We start from the raw sequence: 17,583 nt of genomic DNA, 5'->3' as shown, positions 1-17,583 counted from the left end.
GGCTGACTTCCTAGAGGAAATAGACAGGTATGTCAGAGCGACCGGTGCCTCGGAAGCGTACGTGATGGCTCGAATACTGCCGTTGGCTTTACGGGATGCCGCAGGACGGTGGTGGAGGCTACAAACGCCTTTCACCACATGGGCAGAATTTGAACAGCGCTTCCGAGAGGAATTTCCGCCCCCTGGGTACGAGCTGGGAGTCCAGCATGAGCTCGAACTGAGAACCCAGCATCCGGACGAAAGTTTGCTCGAGTACGTCCGGACGATGCAGGAACTGCATCGCCGAGCAGCACCGCATGCCTCGGAAAGGGACCAAGTAGCTCGGGTCATTCGACAGTCATCCCAGATTCAGGACATTTCTTTATGGGCGCACATTCGAAACCCTTGAGCACCTCGCACGGGAGGCCCGCGGTGTACAAGACGCCCTGTTAGCTGAGAGCACTTACGTGCCACCGCCAGCGCCGCAATCTGCTCTTGAGCCGTCACTGGCTTGGCGCGCCCCCGTAGCGTGAAGATAGACTTCATGCCTGTACCAGGACACGCGGAATGCGTGGCAGTCACGCACACCACTCTGCCGTCAGCAGTCATGGAGTCCCTCAGCGACTTCACGGGAACGAACCACCAACGGAAGTAGCTATAGAGGCCGTGCTGACACCTCATGCGACCTGACGAGCCCAGGCGCATTCACGGCTATCTCCTCCCGCGCCCTGGACCCCTTCGCACATGAGCAAGGGCGGCGCGGGGCCCCATTGAATACCGTATCAGGGGTAAGCTGTCCCTGGGAGCAAGTGTCCGCGGAGCAGCGTCATAGTGCAGAGCGCTCGCTCCTTACTCGAGCCATACAAGAGTATAGTCGGTCGGACCTCCAGTCCCGACACGCCGGGTTCACAAGTCCTGCGCGAGCCGACTGTGACAGGCGCTCCTGTGATGGGTACTCCGGGGGCCACTCCGCCGAAAGGCGTGATTTCAGTGATAGGTTAACTGGCCAACGCAGACATACGCACGTCGTATGCTACCAGTGCGGTCAAACTGGTCATGTGAGGCGGCAATGCTTTGCGCGCCGTAGCGCGAATGCAGGAGGTTCGGGAAACTGCTTTGGCCGGCGACACTAAACACTGGCGGTGTGTCGCAGCCCACGCCCGTCAATGCCAGGAGCGTGGAACGCAGTCCGGGGCGTGTAATGGAGGAACATCAAGCTGGTGAGTCAGTCATCGTTCCCTCTATTTGCCGCATAACGCAGGTACAGTCTCCAGAACCAACGATGAAAGTTAAAGCGCTTGGCATTACCGTACCTGCTCTTCTTGATACCGGTTCAGGAATCTCGCTAATCGATGACTTGTTGCTGGAGAAGTGTAAAGCTAAAAAAATGGAAGTTTCGTAACACAAATGTTCAATTGCGGGTGGCATCAAACCACGTATCAAGTGCTGAAGGTTGCGTTTGTTTACGGATAAGCTTTAATGGCAAAAGGAAGCGCGAGCGATTTGTTTGTTTGCCTGATTTATCAGTGCCAATGCTTCTCGGCCGAGATTTTCTTGCAGACGAGGGGATCACACTCGACTTTCCTACAAGAGGCTACCGCCTTCACGGACAGTCCGAGACAACACCCTTTGTGGAGAAGATAGACTTCATGGCTCATGCCTGTACCAGGACACGCGGAATGCGTGGCAGTCACGCACACCACTCTGCCGTCAGCAGTCATGGAGTCCCTCAGCGACTTCACGGGAACGAACCACCAACGGAAGTAGCTATAGAGGCCGTGCTGACACCGTTTTCAGGAATGTTTACGGAACGTCCTGGGAAGACCGACGTTCTAGTGCATCGCATCAACACCGGCGACGCCCGGCCATGGCGTTGCAACCCGAGACCGCTGAGCCAGCACAAGCGAGCCGTTCTCGATAACGCCCTGTACGAAATGATCGACACAGGAGCCGTACGACCCTCGGACAGTCCGTGGGCCTTCCATGTGGTATTGACCCCAAAGAAAGATGGTACGGCACGTCTTTGTGCGGACTACCGCAGGCCCAACGCAGTCACGGTGAGAGATTCCTACCCTTTGCCAGCAATATCGAGGATAACTTATGCGCTGGGAAAGGCAAAGTTCTTCACCACTATCGACTTATCTTGTGGGTATCTGCAAATCGAGGTTCACCCTGACGATATCCCGAAAACGGCATTCACATGCCATAGAGGCTTGTTTGAGTTTGTGCGCATGCCCTTTGGTTTTTCCAATCGTCCGAGTTCCTATCAGCGCATGATAGATATGGTCTTGGGTGATGCAAAGTTTAATTATGCACTTCGGTATTTTGATGATGTGACGGTGTTTTCGCGCACGTTTGAAGAGCATCTTGAACACTTGCATACGGTGCTACAGCGCATGTCAGCAGCCGGTCTAACTGTTCATCCCGGAAAGCTGCAGCTCGCTACTAACAAAATCAACCTTCTTGGGTTTGTTGTCGACAACGGCGTACTAAAACCAAACCCAAATAAACTGAAGGCAATTGCAGATTACCCCCCCCCCCCACCCCAGAATACTAAGAGCTTGCAAAGGTTTCTCGGAATGATTGCTTTTTATCGTGACTTCATTTCCCAGTGCGCAGACATGTCCCGACCACTAACTCAGTTGCTGAAGAAAGGCGCGAAATGGCTCTGGAGAGGTGAGCAACAAACACCTTTCAACACTCTTCTGAAAGTGATCACCAGTAACGCCTCCCTTGAGCTGCCAGATCTTAACAAACCTTCTGTGTTACAGACCGACGCCAGCGATTACAGACTTGGCACAGTACTTTTACGGGAATGCACAGCTAGGCGCGCTGAGGCCCGTTGCTTTCCCAACCCACACTCTGACCGGAAGTGAACGAAACTACTCGGTAACAGAAAAGGGGTGCCTGACTATCATTTTCGCATTAAAGAGGTTTGACATGTTTTTGGACGGGCCTCAGTTTGTCATTCAGACTCATCACCAAGCACTCTCTTGGCTGAAACGATTGCCTAATCCCTCGGGACGATTGGCCCGATGGGCGCTTACCTTGCAGCGCTACGACTATGTAATTAAGTACAAGAAGGGTAGCACTAACACAGTTGCTGACGCACTTTCATGTGCACCTTTGTCTATTGAACCCCAGGTCGAGCCGGAAACAGTGTGTGCGGTTACGACACCAGCTGTGACAATGCAGTCACGTTGGGGTACTTTGGTGAGTAAACAGGAGCTCCTTGCAGCACAGCAGGGCGATGGCCTTTGTCGTAAGTGTCAGAAAATCTAGCGGCTCCTGATCCAACTCACACCGGAAGTGACGAGGAGACCGACTGCTACCTGCTCGGAGAAGGGGGCCTCTTGTTCCGGTACTTTCCTCAGGTTGATGATGGTATAGTGTGGAGTCACCGTTTCGAGTTGTCATTCCTCGCAAATTATTCATAAAGTACTACCATGAAAGTGCTTTAGCTAGTCACTCTTCAGAGCAGAAGACTTACGAGAAGCTGTGTCGTACTGTAACCTGGCCAGGGTTGAAACAGGATGTACTACGCTACGCGCGTTCCTGTTCAGTTTGTCAAAAGGCGAAACCACGTGGGGGTTTACCGTTAGGAACAATGCAGTCAGTTGAGAGTACATCGCCATGGCAAATTGTTGCATGTGACGCAATGGGCCCGTTTCCGATGAGTCCGCGGCGAAACCAGTACCTGCTTGTGGTGACTGACCATTTCACGAAATGGGTTGAATCGTTTCCTTTGCGCAAGCTCACTTCGCAGGAAGTATGGGACTGCCTTCTCGAAACCTTCACGAGATTCGGATTCCTGGCCCAGCTGATCACGGACAAGGCGACCTACTTCACCAGCAAGGTGTTCACGGATTCCTGTGACGCCCTGGGAATTTGTCACAAGCGCACGTCTGTGTATCACCCACAAGCGAACATCACGGAAAGGGTAAATCGAAATCTTAAATCGATGCTTGTCGCGCATACTGAGCGTCATAAAGACTGGGATCTGAAACTGGCAGAAATAGCGTTCGCAACTAGGAACTACCGTGAATCGATCAACCGGTTTCACTCCTGCTCAACCTAACCTTGGCAAAGAATTGAGCTTTCCGCAGGACAGTGTTCTGACATGTGCAAGCGCTTCTTCAAGGCCGTATTCAAAGTTTGCAGGGGACCTGAGACAGAGGCTGACCGACGCGGTACAAGCCAGATAGCACCTCGACGTGTCCCGAATGGAACAGGCAGGACAGTATGACAAGCGTCGACAAAACGTTAGCTTTGAGGTTGGGGACTTGGTGTTGAAGCGGACACACCCGCTCAGCGACGCCTCGAAAGATTTTGCCGCTTCCTTAGCTAACAGGTGGGACGGACCATATACAATCACCCAGAAATCCAGGCTTTCGTACATGCTGAAAGATTGCTTAACTAATCAAGCGTGTGGCCCTATTCATGTCTCAGATCTGAAACCATTTTATGCACGGCAAGACGCAGCAGCTGGTGATCCAAATGTGCCTCACCAGGGTTCGGCCACCCAGTCACCCACACCACCAAGCAAGTGGTACAACCTGCGTCCCCGGTGACGGACAAGAGGGGTTTGCGAAAATGACTCATTCCCTGTACCTGTACTTGTACCTTTTCCAGTTCCGTTTTTCCACGAACTTTGGAGGGAGGAGGAAGCATTCGTAGGCCTTCCCAAAGTACTCTAATGTCCCGTTCGCCTTGTTATGAGTTGAATGCACATACTTTTGTTGGTGGCGAGAAGAAAATGTTTACTGGTTTTCATTGTCCTCGCTATGCTTTAGGGTCCCTGCAGCCGGACCTTCCGGACCATCCTCCGGTCTCCACCACGTCATTTTGAGGGGGGGGGGGACGTGTGGGAACCACGCCCACCGGCTATCGCGAGATAGCGCCACGTGCTGCGCAGAGGCGGTGCGCGTGGCCCAGCTGCACGGCTTAAAAGGGGCAGCCTGCGCGTTGCCCACGGAGAGGTGCCTTGGCTGCCAGGAAGGACTGATGCTGCCACCCGCGCTGGGCGATTGCTGCTACCGGTGATCATGGTCGCCGCCTCGATGTCTCGTGTCCCTGGACCGACCCCGCCGTATGCAGCGTAGCGTGAAATAAATTGTAGTTGTTTGTTGTGAGTTGAAGCCTCCGTCTTCCTTGCTTTAACTACGGACGGGACGCAGCAAGCCCAGTACCCACAAGACAAAAGCCGAATCCCCGCCTTTGCGTCACCGGAGCGCCGTTCGCAGCGCCGCCATCGGTGGCGCACGAGGCGAACAGCCTTTGGAAGTTTCGTATTTTTCGATTTTTCGAAGTTTAGTCGAATTAAATAGAAATTGGTTTCGTTCCCATTTTTCTCAAATATGTTAAATGGGTGGTGCCACCATGTTTGTGGCTTGCGCTTTCTTTGCTCTAAGCGTTTCCTATAGCTCCAGGAAGCATGATGCACGCACCAAGATTCATGTATTCTCGCTAAATAATTTAATATCGCCTTTTGATGTGGACAACTTTAGGTTTCTGGGCGCCGAGGTTGGGCAGTGACGTAGAAGTGTAGGAGGCTTGATCACGTGACCACACAAGGCTGTGACGCACTTAGCCAGGAAGCGATCGAAACTCGGCGAGTGATGTAGCAACCGATGCTTTGCCGGTACTATAGCGAACTAGAATATATTCTAGTTCACTACAGCCGGTACGTACGTTGCAGAGGTGGCGGAGGTCCGGAGGTCACTCACTTCACTACAGCAGATCTGGTGTGACGTCACTACAACTTTCGTTGCTTTTCCTATACAGCTACGTCAGAGTTGGCGCGCTAGCGATGGCTTTCGGTCGGGAGATTGCGCATTTAGGTACACTTTGGAAGTGAATTAAAATATATTCTAAACGTTTGCTGTGTCCGACCCTTCGTGTGGAGTGTCCTTGAATACAGAGGAAATCCACAACAGGCAATATAAATTGTTCCGGGCCCATTTTTCTCAAAAATGGTAAGCCTTATTATAAGCCTTTGGAAGTTGCGTATTTTTCGAAGTTTAGCCGAATTCGGGATGCGCGGCTTTCTCTTCGGTCTCTATTTCTCTTCTCATTCCTTATCTTTTACTCTTTGCTCTCTCCCCTCCTCCTTTCCCTCCTCCTCACAATCACATCTCTCCTCCTGACGCTCACCTCCCTTTCCCACCCCTTGCTACACTACACTATACAATGCTCTGCTAGCTTGCCTGTATAGCCGAGTATTTAGGACGATCGCTAGCAGTATACTATGCGAGGATACGCGACACTCTGCTAGCGTGCTTGGTTAGCCTAAAATACCTTTCCTCTGCATTTTAGGCTAACCAAGCACGCTAGCAGAGTGTCGCGTAGCCTCGTTTCTTCAGTTAACTGTCGTCTCTGCGATGTACCAGAGACAGTAGAACACTGTTTTATTAGCTGCAAAGATGCCATTCTATTTTGGGACATCCTTCAACGAACTGTTCAAAAATATTTTAACATTAACTCGCATACTATACGTTACCTTCTCCCAACGTCTCTTGATGAAGTGCCCTTTGACATGTTTTTCCTTATGGGACTGCACAGTCTGTGGAAAACGCGCATGCAAGACCGTAATGCAGAACTAACCACTGCTTCAAGTATGCATTTCATGCGTATGGCTCTCCATCTAAAGGACATTTACGAAGAACTTGACATCACACCAGACTGGCACCCCATCTTGATGAGGTGTTCATCCTTACCAGCCTCCACGTGTAACAAGCTTTGAAGAGTGACTTTTCCTGCTTCTCTGGACTTGCACAGTATATATGCATGTAAGCTTTTGAATGCTTGTGCAGTGCTTGTGCGATTATTGTCGCTAAGTGAATGCATCACTACGTCATAGCGTTTGTGATAATTTCAAATACGCATTATAATAAATACCATGAAAGAAAAAAAAAAAAGTGCTTGGTTAGCCTAGTAGCTAGGATGCTCGCCTTCGGATCGAGGGGACGCGGGTTCGAATCCCGCCTCATGGAGAATTTTTTTTTAGCGGCAATACAATTTCTCTCTCTCTTTCTTTCCATCTTTCGTTCCAACTCTCCCCTCCTCCTTTTCTCAACCTCACCACCACTTCTCCTCTCGCGCATTTCCCTTTTCCACGCCCTTGCTACACTATACTATACGAGGCTATGCTGTGATGTGCTGTGCTAGCGTGTCTGGATAGCATAGTGGTTAGGACGCTCGTCTTAGGATCGAGGGGACGCTGGTTCGAATCCCGCCTTGTGAGGAATTTTTTTTGGGCAAGACCTTTTTCTTTATATATTTCGTTCCGTCTCTGTTTCTCTCTTTCTCCCTCTCTCTGTACTCGTTTTCAGAGTTATTACAGGCCACGCCGTAGCGGCGAGTAGTGGGTATTGCCCAAATTGTGTGGCACATGCCCGTTCATGATGATGATAGCTTTCGGGCATGGTCACACAATCCACACACTTTACACTGATCTGGAACAGCTTCGATGTTAAAGAGTTCAGGGCCTTATCACCCCCGATAAGGCTCAACTTTTGTGTGACGTCACACCTTGTAGCGACGGGCCTGCTATGCGCTCCTTCCGAGCTTAAGTTCTCCCGATGCGTTGGCTTCACCGCAATAGATGCCCTAAACCCGTCGAAAAAGTTGAGGCCCTTATCACCCCCGATAAGGCTCAACTTTTGTCTGACGTCACACCTTGCAGCGACGGGCCAGCTATGCGCTCCTTCCGAGCTTAAGTTCTCCCGATGCGTTGGCTTCACCGCAATAGATGCCCTAAACCCGTCGAAAAAGTTGAGGCCCTTATCACCCCCGATAAGGCTCAACTTTTGTCTGACGTCACACCTTGCAGCGACGGGCCAGCTATGCACTCCTTCCGAGCTTAAGTTCTCCCGATGCGTTGGCTTCACCGCAATAGATGCCCTAAACCCGTCGAAAAAGTTGAGGCCCTTATCACCCCCGATAAGGCTCAACTTTTGTCTGACGTCACACCTTGCAGCGACGGGCCTGCTATGCACTCCTTCCGAGCTAAAGTTCTCCCGGTGCGTTGGCTTCACAGCAATAGATGCCCTAAACCCGTCGAAAAAGTTGAGGCCCTTATCACCCCCGATAAGGCTCAACTTTTGTCTGACGTCACACCTTGCAGCGACGGGCCAGCTATGCGCTCCTTCCGAGCTTAAGTTCTCCCGATGCGTTGGCTTCACCGCAATAGATGCCCTAAACCCGTCGAAAAAGTTGAGGCCCTTATCACCCCCGATAAGGCTCAACTTTTGTCTGACGTCACACCTTGCAGCGACGGGCCTGCTATGCGCTCCTTCCGAGCTAAAGTTCTCCCGGTGCGTTGGCTTCACCGCAATAGATGCCCTAAACACGTCGAAAAAGTTGAGGCCCTTATCACCCCCGATAAGGCTCAACTTTTGTCTGACGTCACACCTTGCAGCGACGGGCCTGCTATGCGCTCCTTCCGAGCTAAAGTTCTCCCGGTGCGTTGGCTTCACAGCAATAGATGCCCTAAACACGTCGAAAAAGTTGAGGCCCTTATCACCCCCGATAAGGCTCAACTTTTGTCTGACGTCACACCTTGCAGCGACGGGCCAGCTATGCGCTCCTTCCGAGCTTAAGTTCTCCCGATGCGTTGGCTTCACCGCAATAGATGCCCTAAACCCGTCGAAAAAGTTGAGGCCCTTATCACCCCCGATAAGGCTCAACTTTTGTCTGACGTCACACCTTGCAGCGACGGGCCTGCTATGCGCTCCTTCCGAGCTAAAGTTCTCCCGGTGCGTTGGCTTCACCGCAATAGATGCCCTAAACACGTCGAAAAAGTTGAGGCCCTTATCACCCCCGATAAGGCTCAACTTTTGTCTGACGTCACACCTTGCAGCGACGGGCCTGCTATGCGCTCCTTCCGAGCTAAAGTTCTCCCGGTGCGTTGGCTTCACCGCAATAGATGCCCTAAACACGTCGAAAAAGTTGAGGCCCTTATCACCCCCGATAAGGCTCAACTTTTGTCTGACGTCACACCTTGCAGCGACGGGCCTGCTATGCGCTCCTTCCGAGCTAAAGTTCTCCCGGTGCGTTGGCTTCACAGCAATAGATGCCCTAAACACGTCGAAAAAGTTGAGGCCCTTATCACCCCCGATAAGGCTCAACTTTTGTCTGACGTCACACCTTGCAGCGACGGGCCTGCTATGCGCTCCTTCCGAGCTAAAGTTCTCCCGGTGCGTTGGCTTCACCGCAATAGATGCCCTAAACCCGTCGAAAAAGTTGAGGCCCTTATCACCCCCGATAAGGCTCAACTTTTGTCTGACGTCACACCTTGCAGCGACGGGCCTGCTATGCACTCCTTCCGAGCTTAAGTTCTCCCGATGCGTTGGCTTCACCGCAATAGATGCCCTAAACCCGTCGAAAAAGTTGAGGCCCTTATCACCCCCGATAAGGCTCAACTTTTGTCTGACGTCACACCTTGCAGCGACGGGCCTGCTATGCGCTCCTTCCGAGCTTAAGTTCTCCCGATGCGTTGGCTTCACAGCAATAGATGCCCTAAACACGTCGAAAAAGTTGAGGCCCTTATCACCCCCGATAAGGCTCAACTTTTGTCTGACGTCACACCTTGCAGCGACGGGCCTGCTATGCACTCCTTCCGAGCTAAAGTTCTCCCGGTGCGTTGGCTTCACAGCAATAGATGCCCTAAACACGTCGAAAAAGTTGAGGCCCTTATCACCCCCGATAAGGCTCAACTTTTGTCTGACGTCACACCTTGCAGCGACGGGCCTGCTATGCGCTCCTTCCGAGCTTAAGTTCTCCCGATGCGTTGGCTTCACAGCAATAGATGCCCTAAACACGTCGAAAAAGTTGAGGCCCTTATCACCCCCGATAAGGCTCAACTTTTGTCTGACGTCACACCTTGCAGCGACGGGCCTGCTATGCACTCCTTCCGAGCTAAAGTTCTCCCGGTGCGTTGGCTTCACAGCAATAGATGCCCTAAACACGTCGAAAAAGTTGAGGCCCTTATCACCCCCGATAAGGCTCAACTTTTGTGTGACGTCACACCTTGCAGCGACGGGCCTGCTATGCACTCCTTCCGAGCTAAAGTTCTCCCGGTGCGTTGGCTTCACAGCAATAGATGCCCTAAACACGTCGAAAAAGTTGAGGCCCTTATCACCCCCGATAAGGCTCAACTTTTGTCTGACGTCACACCTTGCAGCGACGGGCCAGCTATGCGCTCCTTCCGAGCTTAAGTTCTCCCGATGCGTTGGCTTCACCGCAATAGATGCCCTAAACCCGTCGAAAAAGTTGAGGCCCTTATCACCCCCGATAAGGCTCAACTTTTGTCTGACGTCACACCTTGCAGCGACGGGCCTGCTATGCACTCCTTCCGAGCTAAAGTTCTCCCGGTGCGTTGGCTTCACAGCAATAGATGCCCTAAACACGTCGAAAAAGTTGAGGCCCTTATCACCCCCGATAAGGCTCAACTTTTGTGTGACGTCACACCTTGCAGCGACGGGCCTGCTATGCACTCCTTCCGAGCTAAAGTTCTCCCGGTGCGTTGGCTTCACAGCAATAGATGCCCTAAACACGTCGAAAAAGTTGAGGCCCTTATCACCCCCGATAAGGCTCAACTTTTGTCTGACGTCACACCTTGCAGCGACGGGCCTGCTATGCACTCCTTCCGAGCTAAAGTTCTCCCGGTGCGTTGGCTTCACAGCAATAGATGCCCTAAACACGTCGAAAAAGTTGAGGCCCTTATCACCCCCGATAAGGCTCAACTTTTGTCTGACGTCACACCTTGCAGCGACGGGCCTGCTATGCACTCCTTCCGAGCTAAAGTTCTCCCGGTGCGTTGGCTTCACAGCAATAGATGCCCTAAACACGTCGAAAAAGTTGAGGCCCTTATCACCCCCGATAAGGCTCAACTTTTGTGTGACGTCACACCTTGCAGCGACGGGCCTGCTATGCACTCCTTCCGAGCTAAAGTTCTCCCGGTGCGTTGGCTTCACAGCAATAGATGCCCTAAACCCGTCGAAAAAGTTGAGGCCCTTATCACCCCCGATAAGGCTCAACTTTTGTCTGACGTCACACCTTGCAGCGACGGGCCTGCTATGCACTCCTTCCGAGCTAAAGTTCTCCCGGTGCGTTGGCTTCACAGCAATAGATGCCCTAAACACGTCGAAAAAGTTGAGGCCCTTATCACCCCCGATAAGGCTCAACTTTTGTGTGACGTCACACCTTGCAGCGACGGGCCTGCTATGCGCTCCTTCCGAGCTAAAGTTCTCCCGGTGCGTTGGCTTCACAGCAATAGATGCCCTAAACACGTCGAAAAAGTTGAGGCCCTTATCACCCCCGATAAGGCTCAACTTTTGTCTGACGTCACACCTTGCAGCGACGGGCCTGCTATGCGCTCCTTCCGAGCTAAAGTTCTCCCGGTGCGTTGGCTTCACAGCAATAGATGCCCTAAACACGTCGAAAAAGTTGAGGCCCTTATCACCCCCGATAAGGCTCAACTTTTGTCTGACGTCACACCTTGCAGCGACGGGCCTGCTATGCGCTCCTTCCGAGCTAAAGTTCTCCCGGTGCGTTGGCTTCACAGCAATAGATGCCCTAAACACGTCGAAAAAGTTGAGGCCCTTATCACCCCCGATAAGGCTCAACTTTTGTGTGACGTCACACCTTGCAGCGACGGGCCTGCTATGCGCTCCTTCCGAGCTAAAGTTCTCCCGGTGCGTTGGCTTCACAGCAATAGATGCCCTAAACACGTCGAAAAAGTTGAGGCCCTTATCACCCCCGATAAGGCTCAACTTTTGTCTGACGTCACACCTTGCAGCGACGGGCCTGCTATGCGCTCCTTCCGAGCTAAAGTTCTCCCGGTGCGTTGGCTTCACCGCAATAGATGGCCAAAAGCAGTCTAACCTTTTTGACGTGACTAATAAAGATTGATTCATTGACTGATTGATTGATTGATTGATTGATTGAAAAAGTTGAGGCCCTTATCACTCACGATAAGGCCCAACGAAGAAAAAAAAATACCTTGCTGCACTGGGTTTTGAACCTAGTCCCTCACGCTCCCGAAGACGAGTGTCTTACCCACCGAGCTAAGTGCCAGATATTTCTTGCCCCGAATGTATCGGAACCACATGAATGCGTCCAACCAATAAAGAAAAAAATTACATCGCAGTACTGGGATTTGAACCTAGTCTCTCACGCTCCGAAGACGAGCGCCTTAGCCATTGAGCTAAGTGCCAGATATTTCTTGCCCCGAATGCATCTGAACCACATGAATGCGTCCAACCAATAAAGAAAAAAAAATAGATCGCAGTACTGGGATTTGAACTTAGTCCCTCACGCTCCGAAGACGAGCGCCTTAGCCATTGAGCTAAGTGCCAGATATTTCTTGCCCCGAATGCATTTGAACCACATGAATGCGTCCTACCAATAAAAGTGGGACAGCTGAACTTCGTCTTGCGACAAGGCCGGCCGCAGGCCACACGGAGCTGAAAGAACGAGGCTTAGGCAAATCCATCTACTACCCATCGTTCCCATGGCGGCTTAAGTTTCGTGCATTGCAGCTCCCATAGACACTAGTGCCAGATTTCCCTCTCCCTCTATGTTTGGATTGGAGTAGAGGGTACGAAGTGTATACGCACAAGCGCTAAGGCATAAGGTAATCAGTTGCAGGGGGTGCTGCACACACCCCCTGTTTACGAATTGCTCATCTCTAGCGTATACAATTACGAAACTGTGTGCCCAGAGTGGCCTCCGAGATCGGCTCCGGCTGCCGGAGCTCATCTCGGAGGCCACGTCCAGAATAACGGCGCATTAGCGAAACCTCCCGTTGCCGCAGTCACATGCGGAAGAATCGTATGACCTGAGTGGTGAACGTGACGTTCCCGGAGGGGAGGATCATTACATCGGCCGAGAAGAAAAAGATCAAGATGGCTTTCACCTTCGAGTCGCCTTAGGCGAATGCAAAGGGACCCTGTGAGTTTTAAGTGCGGCAGGCCCATCGTCAAGGTTAATCCCAAACTCATAGTGGGTAGGCTCATCGCTTCACTTTATATTCTCGCATTCCAATACGAACTTGGTGCTGCAGTATTTTTAATCTTTTGTGTTTTTCGAAGACCTACCTTGTTGATTTGATGTTTCCGTCATTTAAAGTGACAAAAAAAAGAAAGCACGGCCTCCGAGATCTTGTCCTGCAGTTGCACGCCTCGGAGGTGATGAAACACACACACACACACACACACACACACACACACACACACACACACACACACACACACCACTGAAGATCGCTACCATCGCTAAGGTGATGTCCGAGGATGAAACGAGTCACAAATTTGGTTTATCCATTTATTTGGCGTCCCAAAAGGTCACACACAGCTATCAACACTTCAGCGCATGCCACTCAGTGACGTGTCTGTTGTAAAAAAAAAATAAATCTAGGTGTCAGCGTGACAAATGCAGTAGGCGAGTTCATTTTGAGAGCAACAGAGTTTCACTAAAGGAGGTGGGGACGAGGCATATGAGGCTACTCCTGACGTCACAATGACGTCAAGGTTTCCGCAATATCTTAACCTTTTCTCTCATTCACGATACTCTCAGGAACCTTGTTAAGTTTCTAGTAGCAGGATGTAGTGCACTCATCGTTATCCTAGCTAAGCTTTTAACTATTTGTAGCCTCAGCCAAATGACTTCCGCGGTCTGTGACGTCACGAATGACTGTGCGGTACTCTCCAAGGCACCCGCATAATGTGAAGACCCTCCTGACTCCTTACTCATTACGTTATGGGCCGCTATTTCGAGGACACACTCCTGGCAAATATGTCAGTGCCTCCTAGCTCTCCCGTGAACACTACCATGCCTGCCTCTCCTGGTAATCAAGTGGCGGACTTGGCTGTTATATTCCTTAAAAAGGGTCACATCTCTTTGCTGTGTATAGTTAGTGCAACAACGTCCGGTGCATGGTTAAAGCTAGACGCGTACCATTTCTAGAAACGCACCTATCTGAATATTAGGTGTGCCGAAAGGCATTTCAAATTCGTCCTACTCAGCTACCTATAGGTCAGATTTTTGCACGCTCGCGCCCACGTTTACAGAAAGCACGCGTAATCCCTGACCCCAGTTACCACTTGTTGGTGCAGCCCGCGTAGGGGGTGCGAGTTTGGTTAACGTCCCAGCTTAGTGCGTGCAATGGCTGGAAGCTTTCGAAGTGGACAGGCATGGGCGTGCGCACAGGAAGTTGGGGGGGGGGGGGGGCAGCCCCTCCCCCTCTAGTTCTTTAAGGGACAGTCATGTCTTCCCCATGCATTTACCTATTAAGGCTTGTCCCCTCATTGCTTAAGGTCAAGGTTAGGGTCACGCAAGTTTTTGACAATAATGGCAGCTGTGGACACCTCCGAATGTTGCATTCCAGGAACTGTTCACTCACCACCCCTACTGCCGGAAAGGCAGGCCGCTGTGAGAAACACATCGTTGCGCCATTTTCATTTTTGTCTCCATGGCAATGCTTGTGTTCTTTTCGATTCAACTAATTGGCCCCAACCCACTAATGAAGGACCCTGGGCACGCCGATGTAGACAGGACGGACGTTGTTCTGGTCGTCAGCTCCTCCTGACACGCATCCCCATTCAAATACGGCTGCCCCCTGCAAGCGTTCAATGTTCTGGTCTGTACTCTTGGTTAAGTGCGCCATCCTGCCCCTTCAAACTTGGGGTGAAGCGATATGTCCTGCCTACGGTAAAATTGTCTAGCCGTCTGTCTGTCTTTCTTTTTAGCGGGTCTACAACACCCACACGCACGCAGTGGTTTCTGGCTCCAAGCGGTACTCTGAAATCGTCTTGACTAAGATATCTTTCCTTTGGGTAGAAGAAAAAGAATTTCCCTGAACTACAAAACCGTCCTTTGAGGAGCACACGTGCACTGTGTGTTCTGGAGTCACAAACGTTACTGAATCCATGCAACGAAAAACACGTTCACACGCGTTTCCTTAGAACAGTCGTGGCACAAAGTAACGCGACTAAGCTGCCTCAAACGGTGAGTTTTTGAAGTAATCGCACATGGTGATTCATACGAGAGAAACCAGATTTGAGACGTAACTTATCTCACTGCAAAAAAAAAAAAAAATAAAGTCTGGCGTTTCAAGACTCTTGGGTCACATATGTGGCTCACATCTTCAACCATCTATTAGGGTACCTCACACACTCACTCTTTCAGTCTGCAACATGGATTCGTGAAAACGTCTGGCATCATCAAGATGTTCATTTTACCAGTGCAAAAAAGGACAGTATAAAGAAAGGAAAGCTACAGGACAAACGCTGGGTCAACGCTTGTCCTAGCTTCTCTTCCTTTGTTCTGTCATTTTTTTTATGCTGCTAAAATGAATGTATACCAGCTAGCCCGCATCTCGTAGCTTCTACAGTTCATCACGAAGATGCATCGATGGCCCCCTATCGCATTCCACAAACACGCGGCAGTTCGTGCCAACAGAACACATCTTCTGCAGTCCATGGCGGTTTCCTGGAAACAAGGAAAACCGAGTTCGTTTCCAAGTTGCTTCAAATACGGGAGAGTGAAGAGAAAAAAAACAAACGGTTGTTCGTTTGCCTCTCATAATCCAGCGATTCGGAATCGCTCTCAGAAGCTGCAGCACACATCACACACACGCACAACGATCACGCGCCACACGCGAGACGACGAGAAGCAACTCTTCTTCAAGACGTGTCTCTCGGGTCTTCTGCCTGGCCCCTCCGAAGCACGACGACCTCGACCTCTACAGCCTTGAGTCGGCCACTTCTCCGGGGTCCTCGAAAGCGACCCGTCTCTGCTCGACAGCCCTGAGCAGCTTCTTCCGAGGTCCCAGGGGCACGCCCATGGTCTTGAGGTCTTCCTCGCCCAGGAGCGTCAGGGCGTCCAGGTCTACCTTCTCTCTCGAGAAGAGATCCACGTACTCGGCCAGTCCGTGGGCCGCCAGGAACACCACGATCGCCGGGGGCGTCCCGTTGCCCTCTTCCTCTTCGTCCTCTTCGTCTTCCTCGTAGTACACGTCTTCGACGTCTTCCCAGGGCAGGACGCTCTGCCTCTGGGCCAGGCTGCCTGCCGAGCCGATGGAGTCGACGACGCTGCCGCAGGGCAAGGCGATGCTGCCTGCCTCTTCATCGTCGATGCGGCACGACGGCAGGGACAGAAGCGTGCCCGAGATGGAATTTCGGAACGCGACGCTGCCGAAGCCCGGACGTTCGAACATGCTCGAACCCGTGGTCGGCTCGTCCTCTCCAAGCCCGGAGTCCGGGTGTACGACGCCCAGGTCCGGTTCGCTGATGGCACGCGAGAGGTCGCCCGGTGCCGAACCGTCCTTGAGGAAGTCCGGAAGACCGGGTCGCGAGGCCGGGGAGAGCAGGGGCTCCTCGGCCGTGCCCTTGGGCACGAAGACGACCTCGGCGTCCCGCTGGAGGCCCGTCAGCGACCGGATAGACTTCTTGCCGTCATTGTCCAGGGTCCGAACCTGCGTCAATATGAGTTACACGTCGGCAGAGTCGTTTTAAGCACCACGAAAAGAAACAAGAACGAACTCAAAGCACACGTGCTTCACAGTCACCTGTATTACGCATTGCTCATTTACATTACCAGGTTTATTCTGTCCATGACGCGCGTAAAAAGCCGTGTGATCTGTTCGACGAACAAGACATCAAACAAGCTTCGAAAAATGTTTCCAACAGTGTGCAGTCGTGAGAGTATGATAGGGAACACTAAGGTCGTGTTTAATCAACAGTTACTTTTAACGTACCAATATGGATGTAGCATATAGTATTGCATGACATACCTTTCCGCTTGGGAGTGTTATGAACACTTTTGCGCTTGTCAACTACGTTTAGCCACTGTTACCTTTAAAGAGTACTTTCTGTGTTCCCTCAAACATTGCTCAAAACTGTACGCCGCGTGAATTACGTATCAGAGGCAAAACCGGCCATGCTTTGTATGTCCAGTTTATATTGTATGCTTCATCACTGAACGGCAGCGAATTCACACACAAACAAAGAATACACAGCGCTTAGTCACGAATGATTCAGTAATGAGTCATCACTGTATATTCGTGGTCCTCCTTTGTCTGTGTGTGTGCCTCCTGTTCAATCATGAGGTTCAACCAACTAGCCCTAGTTTCAGTATGGTCATTGTGTGCATCCGGAAATCTTCCAACCCGGCAAGTTATACCAACCTTTCGGATGGTACTTGGCCAATGTATGAGGCCCTGGTTTGGAGGGGGGGGGGGGCTCTTGTACAAGTTATGTACTCCTTTGTGTACAGAACTTGTACACGAAGGTATAACTGTAATTCAGAACGCCAAAGCAGGCCAATATGAATACATATCGTCTTGACACCTGCCTCAAAAAACGACACAGTATCAGAAGGTTTACACAACTGTCAAACACACTGCCATGATAGAAATTAAATTATCTTTTTCCTACCGGAAAATTACAGAAATGGGGGTTATGCTGACTTGGGTTTTTCTTTCAGCATATATAGTGTATTTGATGTTACGGAAAAAAAACCAAGTCATCACGGTAGTGTCTCTCACAATTCGTGTAAAGCTTTTGATACTGTATCGGTTTTTAGAGGCACGTGTCAGGATGA

At 51.2% G+C, this 17,583-nt stretch overlaps 1 protein-coding gene across 1 annotated transcript in view; it reads right to left on the bottom strand.

The window, feature by feature from the left end:
- Positions 1 to 13,302: 13,302 nt before the first annotated feature.
- The window catches only part of LOC119400023 (Usher syndrome type-1G protein homolog), a 114,779-nt gene continuing 110,498 nt past the window's right edge, over positions 13,303 to 17,583 (bottom strand). The window contains exon 5 of the mRNA XM_049417943.1: positions 13,303 to 16,456. Within this exon, the coding sequence (XP_049273900.1) occupies positions 15,725 to 16,456 (732 nt within the window). The 3' untranslated portion in view covers positions 13,303 to 15,724. The remainder of the gene's footprint in view (positions 16,457 to 17,583) is intronic.

This window comes from Rhipicephalus sanguineus, chromosome 7 (assembly GCF_013339695.2).
Source record: "Rhipicephalus sanguineus isolate Rsan-2018 chromosome 7, BIME_Rsan_1.4, whole genome shotgun sequence".
NCBI lineage: Eukaryota > Metazoa > Arthropoda > Arachnida > Ixodida > Ixodidae > Rhipicephalus > Rhipicephalus sanguineus.
This window is presented reverse-complemented; position numbering and strand designations above follow the sequence as displayed.